Source organism: Thermobia domestica, chromosome 10 (genome assembly GCF_964235325.1).
Source record: "Thermobia domestica chromosome 10, izTheDome1.hap1.1, whole genome shotgun sequence".
Lineage (NCBI taxonomy): Eukaryota > Metazoa > Arthropoda > Insecta > Zygentoma > Lepismatidae > Thermobia > Thermobia domestica.
The window spans coordinates 232,521,610-232,539,008 of record NC_137463.1 but is presented as its reverse complement, the minus strand read 5'-3'; the positions used below and the strand labels follow the sequence as shown (position 1 = coordinate 232,539,008).

At 35.7% G+C, this 17,399-nt stretch overlaps 1 protein-coding gene across 5 annotated transcripts in view; it reads right to left on the bottom strand.

Moving 5' to 3' along the window:
* LOC145663070 (uncharacterized) overlaps positions 1–16,706 on the bottom strand; it is a 110,767-nt gene extending 94,061 nt beyond the window's left edge. The window contains exons 1-2 of one of the 5 annotated variants that reach the window (XM_081729258.1): positions 16,118–16,706; positions 3,125–3,274 (exon numbers count right to left, since the gene is read on the bottom strand). In XM_081729258.1, the coding sequence (XP_081585384.1) occupies positions 3,125–3,178 (54 nt within the window). In that variant the 5' untranslated portion in view covers positions 3,179–3,274; positions 16,118–16,706. The remainder of the gene's footprint in view (positions 1–3,124; positions 3,275–16,117) is intronic. The other 4 variants (XM_081729257.1, XM_081729255.1, XM_081729256.1 and 1 more) reach the window with 4 other exon arrangements.
* Between the last annotated feature and the right edge of the window lie 693 nt (positions 16,707–17,399).

The window sequence follows — 17,399 nt, the reverse complement described above, 5'->3', positions numbered from 1 at the left end:
CAAAGACGAACAAGCTATCACTCGTTGTTCCTGTGGCTGCCGACAATGTGTATGGACTACCCACTTACTTAACTTGTATGATTTCCCTATCCCATGCTGGTGCAGTCTGACTGTTTCAGCGGAAAGAAACCTTTCTGCAAGTTCATCACACATTGGACCACTGTTTTCTTTGATGGCTACTTTCAGGATCTTGTCATCGAACATATGTGGATATCCACTGCAAGGTTCGGCGGAAAGTCTCACATCTCCCGAACTAGATTTCTGGAACCAATGCCTGGCATTGCATTCGTTCACGGCATTCTCTTCAAATGAATAACATATGAGGCGACTTGATGAACTGCCGTGAACGCAACATTTGTATATCCCACGATAAATTTCCTTGTCTATCCAATGCTAAAATCAAAGATGGTCTATTTGAGGGTTCTCAGATTCGAGAACTCCAACATAATCGAAGGTTTGAAGCATACCTAACAAAGAAAAATGAATACGGAAGTATTGCTATAAAGTAACATAAGAAATTAACTGGAAGTATAAAACAATCCAAATACAACGAATTTGTGAATCAAGTGATCAAAACTTACAAATATTTATGATACTACATGTCTTTCAAAGTGCATTTCAGGGATTCAAAACTGGCTTCTTTCCAGAAAGTTGCAGTGATGTATCGTATGATAACGAGGAAAGATTTCATGAAGATATAGCAGCGATAGGTAAACGGTATGAAGGAAAATTGATGCTTATAATGTTAGCAAAGTATTGCTGAACTATAATTCGGGGCATTCCGTACGAAAGGAAGAAATAAGACATTCTATTCAAATTCTGTCTGTTGTTTGTAAATATTCTTTTAGAATAGCTTCCCAAGACTAAATATATACGTGAATAAAACGCAATAGCTTGGAACTTTTCTTGGGAAGAGGAGGCAAGAATTAATATTTGGCCCCCTAAGAAAAATATGAAATCAATCTTTCTTAGAGAAATAAGAAATCCCCCTCCCCTAAAATTTAAAACCTCCCCTAAAGTTTAACGTCCCAAAATTATAAACCGGGGCTAAAGGAAACTGTAATAATGAGATGGAAGTTAATGGTGAAATAAAATGGGAAGAAACGGTAGAACCACAAGAAATTCCAGCACACGGTGTTTGTTAACCACAAAGTTCATTGGGTGTGGGATGGGATCGAACCGGAGATTCCACGCGGACATTTATGTTCGTATCGTATCATATGCACTAAAAGTTATCTTGAAGGGGGGAGCGCTCGAACAACGGTGGGAAGTTCAAACGAAAGACAGTTCCTCCTCTCGCCACACACACACACAAGTTGCGGCACTGAAGAAGATATGTATTCAGTTTTGAGCAGTTACTCTTAAGAAAATTCACAAACAATAGACAAAATTTGAACAGAATGTCTTATTTCTTGCTTTCGTATAGTGTATCCTTGTTGTCCCGAATTATATTTGATTTGATTTTCAATTTAACGTCTTTTTCAGAAGCGAAGCTATATGAGACGTGGACCTACAAATTAACGTGGGTTCGAAACCACATGAGCTACCGCCGGAAATCGATCCCGGGTCTCTCACGCCAAAGGCGCGTATGCTAAGCGCTTAGCCACGAAGGAACTCTGTCCCGAATTATAATCCACTAACACACTGCTAACATTGTGGACATCAATTTTCCTTCATACCATTTTTCCATCGTAGCTATATCGTAATGAAATCTTTGTGATCGTGCGACATATCACTACAACTTTCTGAAAAGAAGTCATGTGAATCCCTGAACTACACTCTCAAGGACATGTTGCATCACAAATCTTCTTAAGTTTGACAACTTGAGTCATTTTTTTTTTTTATTTGGACTCTTATATTTCCACCAAGTTTTGTGTTACTTCATTGCAATACTCTCATATTCGCTTTTTTTTGTCTGTAAGATATGCTTCAAATCTCTGATAGTGTTGAAACTGTTGAATTTGAGGACCAATAAAAACCCCACCTTAATTTTAGAATCGGGTAAGCTAGGAAATTTGTAACCTTTATAAATGTTGTTTAATTAGGCCCAATTTCACATGAAGAATGCAGAAATCCATCTTTACGAAGGAACAGATTTTCCCAATGCACATGGGAAAATGCACCGCACCGTACCATCGCGTAGGAACTACTGTACCGTCACCACTTACTTAAAAACAACTAAGTATAAACACAGAAAAAAGAATTCAAAGAAACTACAGATATGCATTCACACTGACCTTGTATCTCCAACGACTCCAAATAAATCAATTTTAAATTTGAACAAAACAATGCTTTCTCGCTGTAACTTACGTTAACATCTAAAAAAAAGAATCAGAAATGTAAAAGTAATGTTACTAAATCTTACACAAATCCCTGTATTTACTGCAAAGAATGTTGAATTATATTGCCCATATGTTCAAATTATAATTACTCCAGTTAACCGGACTTACTGGAGAACAACCACTGACAACGAAATTCTCATTTTAGATTTGAATTTATCGCTGTAAATTCCTATTGTCCATTCATTATCGTTATGTTTAAATTACAATTAATACAATTATTGGAAATTGCTATGCCTGGTGCAGAGAGAGAAAGAAAACATATTCAGCTCTCATTTGACTATAAGTAGAGGTCTGTGCGGATGTGGATATCCGCAACAATCTAGCTTTTGCAAATGTAGTTTCAGTTTCTTTGCGGATAGCGGATAAAATTGCTGAAATTCGTGAAAAGGCGAGTATGGACGTCGTGAACTATGCATTTACCTTTAATGACCAAATAACCGCAACAACAACAACAAAAAAAAAAAAGTGCTTTGCTGTATTTTCTTTGACTTTTTTCTTTCTTGCGGAAACCTTTGTTTGCTTTCTTAAGCAACATAACAGAATTTTAGAATTAGGATCCGTAAGAGTATGAGTTATCTTCTACTATCTCTATCATTTAGTCTGCTTGAGGTACTTTTCTTCCAAGCTTTCTTAGGACTTCACGCACTCTGTGCGTTATTTCCTACACCAGAATAGATACTACATTTATGTTTCAAAAACCATTAAACCATAAAGCTGCTACGAATTATCACATAATAAAAACAACGTGCATGACACAATGTTGAAAAATGAGAAAAAATTACCTGCAAACTGTTTTGATATTGCCCTTCTTGTTCTTCTCGTTCTTCTGTCTCCATCCTTTTCAGACCCTCCCCTGATTTCACTGTGTAATGACGATATAATTTTCCTTTCAAGTTTCTCTAGGATTGTTTATACACTCATCTGTATATAACCTACACAAAAAGAGAAGCATACAAAAGAGTTAAATCTCAGTTCTAACACAATACTGTACTTAGTGCTTAAAGCTAAGAATACATTACAAAACATTTTATACTTTTCTGTAGGACCACATTAAACAATAATTTCAAATTCATGTTGTTTTCCGTACTTCTTGCATTAGTTGAATTGGATTCCGATTAGTTGATTACTTTGCCCTTCTAATTTCACTTCATGTATTACTATGAACACTTAATCCTCACAATAATATTTATTATGCACTGTTTAGTGAAACAGAGTGCTTCAGTGTATTCAAATGATAAGCACACGTGATCATGTTCCCTTCTCAATGAAGACGTATATTTTTGACGTTGATCCGAATTATGGAGTAAATTACGATACTACTTGAACTACGAGTTTGTGAACTCAAGTCTAGAAAGGCAGATATAACAGCAGTGAGAACCGACGTGCTAATCACATATTATCAAGGGTCTGGTCGGCGATGGTTCTTTATGGGTTTATCAGTAGTTTTCATCAAATTACAGTATTTTTGAATATTCATGTAGTTTTCAACCTAAAGACAATTTTAACTTAGTGAGACGAAAATAAATAAATAAAAAAAAAACTCATCAGGAACTTCGAATAAACAAATGTTGGTACTCTCGTCTAACTTGAATATTGCATTAAGACTACATGTCGAAACAGTAATTTCTGGATGTTTGTTCGTCTTGATATATGTACACCCACCTTGAGACCTACCCTAAGCAAATATCAAATTTAAAGTTTCTATGAAATTCAGACTTCCGAATTTTCTAACCCTAGAAATAAGAAAAATTTACTGGAGAGTGAAAATCGACAATCGCTAATTTCTCAAAAATGTTTTTAACGATTTTATTTATATTTCACAAATCAATATTTCATTAAGAAACCTGTATTATAAGTCTTTCTTTTTGTTGAAAAAATCCAAAAGCGATAGTTTACTTTTTGAGGTTAGTTCTTGTTTAAAAAGATACTTAAGCCGACTCTGTTCATATTTCATAAATAAATTTTTCATTAAAATTCCTTCAATATAGCATGCCCATAGGGTTCAATATGGCCTTGAAAGAATTCTCATATGGCACTATACCTTTTGCTTGTTTGTTTGTTTTTTTTTAACATTTTATTAAAAATGACTCAGGCGATTTGTTCACATTCATACATAAATTACATTAAAGCCACTATTATTCGTGGAATTGGGTGGCCAGGGCACAGCGGAAATCGCGTATAGCCTGAAAAAAAAAAGAAAAAAAAAAGACTCAAAATGAAGTGCAAACATGAAAATAAAATTCACTATAAAAGCTGTTTTATTATAGAAGCAGGCCCGTATTTAGGTAAGTGCTATTCTGTGCTCCAGCACAGGGCGGCAGAATTTAGGAGGCAGCAAAGTTTTGGATTTTTTAAATGAAATGAAATGAAATCTTTAAGTTTGCGTCCTACGGTTATGTCGGTGAGGCTAAAGGAGACAGTGATGATGAGGATGAATGAAATGATGGAATGAAGAAAGTGCGAGGAAACGGGAATACCCCGAGAACACCCACGTACACGGTTTTGTTCACCACAAAACATACTTGGCGCGAGCTGGGATCAAACCAAGGACCCCATGCATCTAACGTGAATGCTCTACCTCTGAGCCGCCGCGGCCCTCAGGATTTTTTTTTTTTAAATTCACAATAAAGTAATATTTAGAAATAATGTAAGTAAAATGCTAATAGTCATCTCAAGAAACAAACCACATCACTAGGAAGTACTTTCGAAGAACATCTTCATCTTCAGTTTAGGCATACTTCGAAAAGGATTTAAACTTTTTTTTTTTTTTTTTATGGATAGATAAAGTTGGTTAAAAAGAATTTTAAATTTGCGAAGCAAAGATCTTATTGTCACTAGAAATAGACATATGTTAATAGTAATTCACTTGTCACTGTTCACTGTTGCAACTGTTTTTTCATTACCTTCCAGACGGATGAGTAGTAAAAACACCGCTCCAAATGGCATTTATGTCACCTTTATCTAAATTGAGTATTGGTTTCTCCTTATGAATGTAATAAGCTTCTTTAATTTTCCGTTAAGTTGCTGTTTTTGCTTTTTTGATAAAACATGAATTAGCAATGTCGTGGTTATTGTCTTTGAGATGTGATGCAAATCCAGATAACTGTTGTAAACTACGAGATTTGGATGTGCGAATGTGCTCAACGATTGTGGTACAAATATTCCTTTTTGTTTGACCTGTATAGATTTGGTTACATTGACATTTAACCCGATAGACTTTGTTGAGGATCAGTAAAAAATGATCTAAAATTTGTAATATATATTTTTTTCTTCCTAGGAAGTACTTTCGAAGAAGATGAAGATGATGTTCTTCGAAAGTACTTCCTAGTGATGTGGTTTGTTTCTTGCGGTGACTATTAGCCTTTTACTTACATTATTTCTAATTATTATGACCGCTCGCAATACAGTGATAAATAAAGTAATATTATTTAAAACTAGCAAAACGCAGAGTCCCGGTGTAATTACAGTAGTTACTAATTAGCTAGCTTATCTCATTATTTAAAAAAAAAAAAAAAGTCATCCTCTCCATTCAACGGGGCGAGAATAAACTTTAACATCATGAAAACTGGTACCGTTAAACTCGGCGATCTCGAAAACTATAAATTAAACAATAATATCTGTCGTTTTCTATTACTTTTAAAACCTCTCCCCCCTCTCTGGGGAGTAAAGTATGAGCTTGAAGTTGCAAAAACTATGAATTTAACTCTAATATTGATCGTTTTCGAGAGGGGGCGGCAAATTATTTACAGCACAGGGGCGCACAATATATAAATACGGGGCTGTATACAAGAAACATAAAACTTGTAAAATATGTACAGTGGAGCAGAAACCTTTGCTCTACGTTGGAAATATTGACTTTTACAACGCAATTTATTTTTATGATTTAGAGCATATAGTACTTATTTGCATGCGGAGTGTCAGTCCGCAGCGTCTACTTATGAAAAATAGTTAAGCGTGACTGCACCAGTGTTAAAAATTTTTATGGTGGCACGTGCGGATAATCGGTGCTTTACTGTAGTTTAGTAATAACTGCAGCATGCCATGCTTTAATTTAAGAAATATACGAGAGAAAATGTTAGTGCGGTAACCCGTACGTTGTATTGTCTTAGAATAACGAAACGCTTTAAGAAGAAACTCAGAATGTCTATATTCTTTTGGATACTTTAATTTTTTAGTAATAAATTTTCTAACATAAATTCGTTACTGAATTGTATTTCCTTAGTTTCCGTAATGTTATAATCGCATTCCCATAATATTATAAAATGTATTGTTTAGTCGTCTGTCCATTGATCTCACAATGCGTGATTTTATTCTGAGCACCGTTTCTCTGTAACTATTAAAATTATTTTGTGTGGTGATACGATGCACAACATGATATGTTCACTTGTGAAAAATAAAATCTACAATGAAAATTCTATCTATTATTTCAGTGAATACAGCGTCATAATCTGTTATTTGCGGTTTGCAATTGAATAGCTTATTCAAACAAATGAGAATGTAATGGCTTCTAAGAACATCAGTAGGAGAGGTGGTCCTACCACAGACAACTCGGGAAATTGTGTATAGAATGCACCGGCCTTGTAACCAGAGCACTAAGACACTGGATCTGAAATAATTTTTTGTGGGACAGACTTAAGTTCATTTTATATTCAAACATTCACATGAACAAACAACTTAAAGTTTCAGGAGGCTTAAGGTGGTCGAAGGGTGCCTCAGTATCCTGGACGCCTCCTAGCTACGGAGCTGGAATACATAGACATTTATTAAAAAGGAAAAAAGAAAGGAAAAAATGGGATGTTTAAAATTCAGTTTCAATCGTATATCCTGCTATATTTATTTTGTAGTAAACAGCAGCCTCCTTGAACAAGATACTATATATATGGGTGATTCCACGAAAAAGGGAAATTTTCACTTGGAAAATTTTTGTTCCGTTGATGGTCGCCTATTTCGAAAAAAAAAAAAAAAATATATATATATATATATATATATATATATATATATATATATATATATATATATATATATATATATCAGATGCACTTACTACCACTAAGTAATGTTAATTAGGTGTTCAGTGGAGCTGATTCGTTATTGGTGTAGTAAATAAATAATAATAATAATAAACTTTTCAGCACCCACGGATTTGAGTCCATAGGTCACGAAGTAGAGATTAGTTAACACGGAGTTGAAAATTGCTGTGGAGCTGAGAAACGTGATACATCTGGGTGATAAGTTTTGGCTTATAAGTGATTAAGCTTATAATTTACATAAAAATTGAAATAATTTTCCAATAATTTTGTAAGTTAGAATTATTCTCCTTATGTTGAATAAAATTCTAACAAACTAGATGACACGTAATTTGTTATACAAAAATACTCCAGAAAATACTGCAAACATATGAAAATATATCTAATGAAGGTTCCAAAATTGAGTACATATATATATATATATATATATATATATATGAATATGTGACGTACAATAAGAAAAAAAGAAATACACATGCACTTATCAAATATTGAAAAATTATTGCGCTTTCAATATATTGACTATCATATGGAGAGGACAGACGTTTCACATAAGCTTACGAAACAAATGAAGTAGTCACTAAAACTGTCTATTGTCTACTTCATTTGTTTTCTGAGCTTATGTAAACCGTCTGTCTTCTCTGTGTGATCAAGCCAACACGTCCAAAGTGCAATACTTTTTCAACATTTGGTAAGTGAATTTGTATATTTGGTATATATGCAAGGTATTTCAAAACAATACAGACATCGTTTATTTTGTAGACCAAGATAAGACGAAAAGTATAGACAACTTGGGTGTACAAATGCTTCCTTTCGGAGTTATAGGCTGCCGAAAACATAAAAAAAGAATGAACTTTAAAGGTCCAAAACTCCAAAACTATGAGACCTGCCGTAGTCGGGTCACGACTTCACTTAGGAACTACTATGTGCGCTATCCAAAAATATGTTTCAGAATCCTGAGGTACTCACGAAGCAATTTTTATAGAGGGAGTTTGGCTACGGACATATAATCTGAAGTACTCATCAACTACTTCTATAAAAGTTGTTGTGGAAGTCTGCAGGATTCTGAAACATGGATATTTGGATAGCGTACATACTAAACGGCGTGACAAACATCTTGGCATTTGAAGGCGGCGCTCCAAGTTCCCTTTAAATGCAGCTAGCAAATGAGAGTCCAGCGGTATTGCCACGTTTATTTTGTACACGTCCATGTCTATCCTCTGCCACCTGATCGCGCTGTAGTTTGTCTGCTTACCTATAGCCACACCCCTTTACCACTTGGCAACGTCACGCGAGAGCTTGTGTTTTATTCGTTTAGCTGAAATGCCAAGATGTTTGTCACAGGCCTTAGTTCCTAAGTGAAGTCTTGACCCCACTACGGTAGGTCCCATAGTTTTAGAGCTATGGACCTTTAAAGTTCATTTTTTCATGTTTTCGGCAGCCTATAACTCTGAAAGGAAGCATTTGTGCACCCAGATTGGTCTATACTTTTTGTCTCATCTTGATGTTAGGAATCACCTCCTAAACGTTGTCGGTGTTGTTTTAAAACACCCAGTATAATGAACACTAAATAACAGTGTAAGGCACTCATCATTTCTCAGTTTTTCTTTGGATAATTCGATGTTCTTTGTTAAGTAGCCCACATTTTCCACTCCAATGAAGGGAATGTCTTGAGGAGACGGGTAACGGCTGTTATAGTCTACACAGAATGTCAACTGTCAACGCTTTTTGAACGTCAGGTTTAGTGGGCCAGGAGAAATTTCTCCCGATCCACGTCATAAAATTGACTGTCCGTACATTGCCTTAGACTCTTCGACAATCCCTGAAAAGAAAACAATTAGCTGATCATAAGATAAGATTTAGTAAGTCCTTGCAATGAGAAGTTTTCGCCAAATACCATAATAATAGAAGCGAGAGTTTTTAGAGTGCTTTTAAAAGTTAAAAAATAATTTGAATTTTACGGGGGTACCACTCATCAAAGTATATAACTGCAACTCAGTCTTCAGTTTTGGTGGATTGTCATCTGTTAAACCAACTTCACAAGAAATGTTTACATGTGAAGAAATTGTTGCCCCTGATGGTGGAGAATAGTAGTTAAGTTGCCCGAGATGGAAATGAATGCAGATATCTCCTGCTAGACACATAAACACGAAAGAGAGCGGAAATTAATTACTTGTGGTGTTGTGCTACACCATGTTACTTGATGTGCTTTTGATGTTCCCACAAAACGTTTCGTGGTGAGAGGAAGCTGCTGTTCGACAGATGAAATTTCTTCCTTTGAAACAGTGTATATCTTGACATCTCTGCAATGTTTTCTCATTTGTTCAATTAATGTCTACATCATATCCTTGAGCAAATAGGCATTCTGCGGTTCTTTCAAGAGTGGCCCCGACCCCATCGGAAGCACCTTTCCCATGTCCAGTTTGGGAATAGTTCCATGTAATATTCTTGCATTTTATAATTGATGTTGACAGGTAAGTAACAAATTTTTCAGCAATTTGTGCGGATTTTTTCCTTTCGTAATGTTCTCTTGATGATGGTCGCCATCTTTTTCTCTTTATTCTTTGTTCTCTTTCGGATAATGACAATATGCCTTTTATTTTTCCTTCTTCCTTCCTCTTTCTCCATCTTTCTTGTTCTCTCCTCTTGAACTCTTCATACTTAATAGGATCATTCCTGATTACCAACCGACGTTTCTTTTCGGCTTCCCTCTTTCTTTCTAGCTTTTCTAGCTTTCTTTCTAGCCTACGTACCAAATTGTACGTACCGAATTTATTTTTTCGGAATTTTTAATAAGCTTTTATTGAGACTCATATGTGAAAAATAATGAGTTGGAAAAAGTTACAAATTAGTTACGAAGAAATAATCCAATATCAATTAATCAATCAATCAAGTGATGAAATAAACCAATATCAATTAATATACGCACCTGCTTTCCACGCACAGCTTCTTTAAAAGCTTTTCGTTGGTGCGCATAATACTTATAGATTGATACAATAAGTTAAAAACAGACATCATCCATCTTAACGTGACTGAAGTTTTACTTCCGGCTACCTGACAGCCGCAAAACTGAACTTCCGCAAAACACTCCTTAAATGGGCTAGGACCCACCAGCCGGCCTTTGAATGTGAATGACACGTGGTCAGCGTGTCGGCTCCTACGGCCGTTGTGATGGTCTGCGCGATCAGGTTTCAGTACATCTCTACTCAAATGAGTTCTTCAATTGCCTCACTGTGGGAAGTAAACACCATTAATTTTTGAGCCTCCACCGGGAAACAAAACCCAGAACCACGCACGAAAGGCGAGCATACTAGTCACTAGGCCATAAACGAGCTTTATTTCTATCAATATGTTGAAAGAACAAATATTTGGAAAAGCATGAGCATAACAAACACTATAGGATTATTAACTCCGTGAACTTGTCTCAACATCGTGGATTCCTTAGTTTTCAGATGGACATGGAGTTGAGAAAATTGAATATAATTTATCTTTACCGGCACACTTTTTAACCAGTACATGTGAGTAATTGTGTACGAATTTTCTACGTTAAGGCGTAGGTTTCTCAAGGGAAAGAAGGTATATACCATACAAATACATACAGTAATAAATGCCATGGTGTTGAGTAACAATTAATATACGCACCTGCTTTCCACACACAAAAATATTTTTCCTATAGCTTTTAACACATGCACACAACTTTTTCTGTTCTTCAGTCAAACATGTCTACCTTGTCTTCTTGTGGGTGTTGCCAATGTGGACGACCATGCTATCTGTTGAGAGCAATGATCATTTTTTCTATTGCCATGGAGTTGAGACGAAATAGAGGTGACAAAAACGAAGCATAGTCAAGCTTTCGAAAATAATCGTTATAAAGGTTTACTTTCCATAAAACCGAAACACTCAAGTGTTCTCTTCCATTTAATTACCATTAAATGATGTTTGATTTGCGACTTCAGTTGTAATTTATTGATTAAAATCAGTCAACTGTAGTCTGTGACAGCCCACGGTGTCGAGAAATCTGGGTAATAATTAATTTTTTAAGTATGTTTTGTGTTATATTTGTAAACTATTATACATGGCATACCTACCTTGTGACGGTTACTGCCGAACAAAAAAGAGGTGATTCTTTCTAGTAGTAATTTGAAGAAATGCCCGTGACAGAAAATTTCCCTTTTTCGTGGAATCACACATATATATAAAACTACCACAGAACTTGGGAGCTCGAACTCAACCCACTGGTGAAATTCAGTAAGCCCTATATATTGCACTTTTCATTCTACTAATTATCGTCCTACTTCATTAAATATCCTGAGAGAATGATTGGAATACTGGAACTTTTCTTCTTTTATATATAAAATGTTGTATAGATTAGTAATATTGTTTCTGCAGTTGGCAATAATGGAAATAATAGCCACTACGTTAAGAGGGAGGAAAATTGCCTCCCCTCAATTGTCAACGCGCAAAGGTAAATTTCTAAGTTGTCAGCCTATAATTAGCTTTTTAAGTATATCAAATCCAGTAAGAAAATTGTGCAATGTTTCCGTCTTAACCGAGTTGTAGGTCTATCTGAAATCAATAAATAATTGTTCTACCGGGTTGTTGTATTCCCGTTTCTTTTCCAATATTTGACGAATGGTAAATATCGCCGATAGGTGCTTGCAAGGGACAAGTTTTACTTGCTTGGTTTTAAGAATGTATTTGTTCCAGTCGGTTTGTTACTGTTCCTTATTGATGAATCACATGGTATACTGCTGATGGTTGTTCATCTTCTGTTTGCGTGAGGAAGTATGAATATGATTGATTTCATGTGCTGTGATAGTGTATTTTGTACGTTATTTGCTAAACCGGTACGTGTATTTTGTACACTCATGTCCAAAATGATTGTCGCATATCTAAAATTGTCTTCTTGTAAGAATATAATTTGATAATGATTTTGCAGGGTACTTTTGATACTGATACTATGTGTATAATCGGGAAATGAATATTTGTGGTAAATTTCATAGTAAAAGAATTATGAATACGAAAATTAGAATGAGTAAAACAAAACGTTGCTAAGTGAACAAGGAAGTTTTATTTTCGTTTTAATGTTCTTATTTACTGCTCTTTTGACATGAAATTTGTCACATACATATCTTTGCCGATTATACACATACTAACATTGTAAGAAATACCGGGCGCATTCGTTATCAAATTATATTCCTACAACATATTTATAGACATGCGACAATAATTTTGGACATGAGTGTACGTGTTGCTTTCTACTGGTTACTGGGCTATCCTGGCAGCAAATGTCTAATGAGGTGGATTATTTTTAAGAATACAAATCAGAATTTGAATTTACATTGATAATAAAACATTAGCGTGTGAAATTGAAGAAGACAGTTGCAGATTTTGTTTAAATGTCAGTTTATTACAACTCTGTAAGTTGTAGTGAATGTGAAAAAATAAGTTATTATTATGTACAGTACGAGTTGATGGGGTGAAAGTGAACCTATGTTAACTATAACTGAAAACATTCATCACTTTTAAAGAAATCATGTGTTAGGAATCGAAGCTTCAGCAGTAAATCTAGATTGCAGGTACGGGAAATTCTTCTATTAACGTTATATGTTCGTTTCTGGCGTATGCATGAGTGTTCTTTTTGTGCTGTCTTAAGCACTAGAACTGTATGTGATCGGTTACATTTTTGCACTAGTTATTTTAGAGGCTGTGATTACGAACTTTGTATGTCTTATTGGTGGATCTGGTATGATTGTTGAAGTTTAAGCACTTTTTTGGGTGACGAAAGCATAATATAGGGTGGTTTAAAAGACAAGTTTGGATCCTAGGTGGTATTTGTAAGGAAACCGGTGATACATTCTTTAGTGAATGTCCAGGTGAACTTAACTACTATTACAGATTATTGGAAAAGTTACTCGTCCCATTTTTTAATGGTCAATGCAGACATTTAACTGGAACCACCTCTGTAATTTAGTCGATTTTAGTACTGGGGCATATTTATAGAATACTGGGAACTTTTGGCGTCATCTGAAAAAAAAAAAAAAAAAAAAAAACTTTACAGATGGTTCAGAAGGAATGCTGCTGCAGTTCATCTATTCTGGCGTGGGAATTTCGTTTCGATTATATTCATGAAGCATGCTGAACTATATTCAGCAAATGAAAATATCCGATATTTATTTCATTTCTTTCTAAATATTTTTTTTCCTTGATTCTAATATAAATATATTAGTTGGGAAGGTTCTAGATTACTGGTCCCGCAATATTTTTCATAAATAAGAGTATTTGCTTACCTGATACATGCTCCTTCTTCTTTATGCTTGCGATGATGATGTTTCTTTAGTTGCTTTGAACACTATTCATTATGAATTATATTAACCGTTTTGACAAGTCATAACTTCATGTTGTTGTTCTTCCACCATATTTGTTTATAGAATAACAGCTTTCCTTAATGAATATTTTATTATTGTTGGAGAGGTTTGCCTAACTATATTTTTAAAGAATATTTTAATTTCCTTTTCGGGGAATATATTACGTTATTAAAACAATATGTTCGTTTTGGGAGGGGTTAGAGGGTTTTGCGCCATACGTGCGTAGAAATGTTCATTGTTTTCGGGGGTTAGCGGGCTTGCCCCAAATCCATGCTTTGAAGAAGTATTTAACTTTTTGTAAAATAAGTATTTAGCTTTTTTTAAATAGTCGAAGGTTGTCCTGCTACACTTTCATAGAAAATTGTGTTGTTGTCGGAAAAATGAAATCTTTGAGTTTTACGTTCCACGGTTATGCCGGTTAGGCTAAAGGAGACGGTGATGATGAATAATGAATGAAATGGTGGAATGAAGAAAGTGGGAGGAAACGGGAGAACCCCGAGAAAACCCACGCACACGGTGTTTGTCCACCACAAAGTTCACTTGGCGGGGGCTGGGATCGAACCCGGGACCCCAAGCACCAGAGATGAACGCTCTACCACTGAGCCACCGCGGCCCCGTGTTGTTGTCGGGAAAGGGGGGGGGGGAGATGCGGGTCAATGGTATAGGTGACTCGGAAGATCCGAAAAAGTGTATTGTTTTCCTCTGGTAATACAAGTTTTCGGCTCTTCTGGATCATCTATATCAATGACCCGCATCCAGGGAAGGGGGACCAGTCATCTAGAACCTTGCCTATATAGTTCATTTTGGTAGGGAGTACAAGAACTTGTCCACCTTCAAAAAAATCATTATGCCATTCGTACTTTTTTTTTTTTTTACTATAATTGTCGTTCCCTTGAGTAAGGAGGCTTGTCTCCCCATGCAAATAGTTTGACATATATTTCCTACATTATCCTTTATGTGTTTTTTCTACTTTAATTTTCATGCCTTCATAGACTGCTTGTTTTCGTATTGCCTTGTGCCCTTTTTAGCAACCGGGAAATATTGTGGGTCGGTTTCGATTTTACACAATGTATTTTAAGTTTTGATAAATTTAGAATTGTGATACGATAGGAGGTGGTGATCTTAATGTATCAACATTTGAAGCATGCGATGCTCAAAGTAATAAGAGAAACACAACAGTTCGAATCACCATGATCTCTAATGATAAACCATCACAAATGCTACAAAAACTCGTCACAGCGAAAACTCACGTGTTTTCACTACACTTTCTCATGCGGCAACTCACCATCGCGATCTCCCCTAAATCCATCGGCGGCTCTGGAGCCGGTACTCTGACTTATATGAGCCGTTCTAAGCGACCTCGTTTAAGCGTATACTCACCGTCGCTGACGCGCCTACCACAACGCACCCTCCAACTACCGCTTGTCCTCCCGTCTGGGCCCCTGTTTTTACTTGGTTAGGTAGTATTCGTGGTTTAAACTGGCTGCCTAGCGCAAGTTGGTTCGTTTTATGCACTTTAGTTTATACGCCATAGGTCCACATTGATCCCACAGAATGACTAGCTATATCTTAGTTAGAAATAACGAACTGTAATCGTTACCAAATGCTTTGGGGAAGAAACTAAATAATACTCCATCATCGCTGATAGGAAAAGTTCTAGAACACGTATCCTTCTATATAGATCAGTAGTTAGGTTGGCTGCTTTCTGTACCGAAGTTTAATATTTAATTTACATAGTATTGTCGAGCGAGTGAAGGCGGGTTAAGAGCCCCGGAGGGAACGTTATTTTGTCTTTAGTACAACTAAATGGGAAGGGAAACATGCAATGTGTTCTAGAACCTGCCCCGTTGATGTTCTCACCCCCTACAATACGCCCAGCTCCGCCCTGGTTAGATGGCATTCGTTCTTTTCAGTGGCCCCCTAGCACAGGTTAGTGTTTCCACTGCAGTTTTAATGGCGTAAGTCCAGACGCTGTACTTTTATTTAAATCGTAAAAGAATTACTATATTTTAACTATTACTTCCGGTTACTCCCTTGAACTTTATCTAGGCTGAGTGGAGTACCGCCATGTCGCCCAGCGCAAATCTTTTGAATAATTCAAAGGAAATTAGTGATATTATAATATCTTTTCAACGATTATTTCGAGCTGTGTACTTTAATTTGACCTGCATGAATCTGGTGGTTCTTTAATTTCGAATAAAACGCCAATATATCCTCTTAAATCGTACACCCCGGTAAATGGTTCCTGCTACAATAGCTTCTTGAACTGCATAGGTATTCTATATTTGAATAAGGATACTAAAACGCTGTGACAAACTATTAATCTCATTAATATTTTTCTCATACTCTACAGGTTTCATTCACCACTTCGGTTACTTACCATTAAGAACAAAACCATTCGTTATCATGAACCTCTATACTCCTCAAAATGACCACGTTTGATTATTTCTTCAGATATATTCCCCATCACTTCAGTTCACCACTATTATAAATGTTTATATTCTACACCATCGCCACAAGATACAAATACTATCGTCTATTTGTATGGTTGTAATAAGTCCAAAAGTAACGAAGAGCGTTTACTTTGTTTTTATTACTAAATATGTTTATATATAATTACAGTAATATACATATAGATATAGATATATATGTTAAATATACAGTCTCAATTTACTTTGTTCTCCCTTCACTTCAAATTCTCTAAAACATGTATACTATACAAACTTATCTTCAGATTGTTTGGTGCATGTAAATAAATAAACCACCGAAGCTATTCTCGCTATGCAACGGGAACTTTAACATAAGAGTGTTTTCGTTTACTGGCGATGGTAGCGTCATCACGCGGCCCCACTGGATTAGGTTTTTAAGACTCGATATAATTCAGTATATAGCATAGAGTAATAATAAAATACTTTCATTAATATAATTCATAATATAGGTAATCAGTGATGTAGGCCTATACCTTTAAGGGATGATCGGGAGTAATGCCATTAGACTTCAAGATTCACCCCACCCCACCCCAAGAAAATTGTTAAACTCTAGGATTAACGGGGCGGCTTTAGGCTGCGCCTCCATTGCTTTCGAATGCGATTGCGAATTTACCAGCACGTGTAAATAAATTGGAGTGCCTCGACTAGTTCAGACCTGCGAATTGCGAAAACCGATGAAAAGATGCGAATACGAACGATTCCAACATGCTGGGATTGTTCGTCCCGATTCGTGCGAATGGAGAGTCGTCTGCAGAGAAATTGAGCGCTACGTGAGAGAAGAAAGTTTCTTTTGCTTGAAAGCAGACGACGTTGCGAGGTGCGGAAATAAAAATAAAAATTAATATAGATGTTGATGCTTTAATAAATTGTGTTTTTGATAAAGTTCTATTGTGGATCCAGGCTCATCCAGATTACCACAAACGACACGTCGTGAACAAATTATGGGCAGATGTACGTAAAGAACTTGGAGTGGAAGTTATGTATAATTTTCTTTGTTTTATCTCTAAAATATGAAGATTTTAATTAATACACGAACCAAAACTTTTTATTCAATTTATATTTCCTCTTTGCTCCTCACATAATGATTTTAAGAATACATGTAATTATTGACTAATATGTTTGAAATAGCAAAAAATGGGTTTTTAACTGATGGAGAAAATTTTCTTAGAAAGT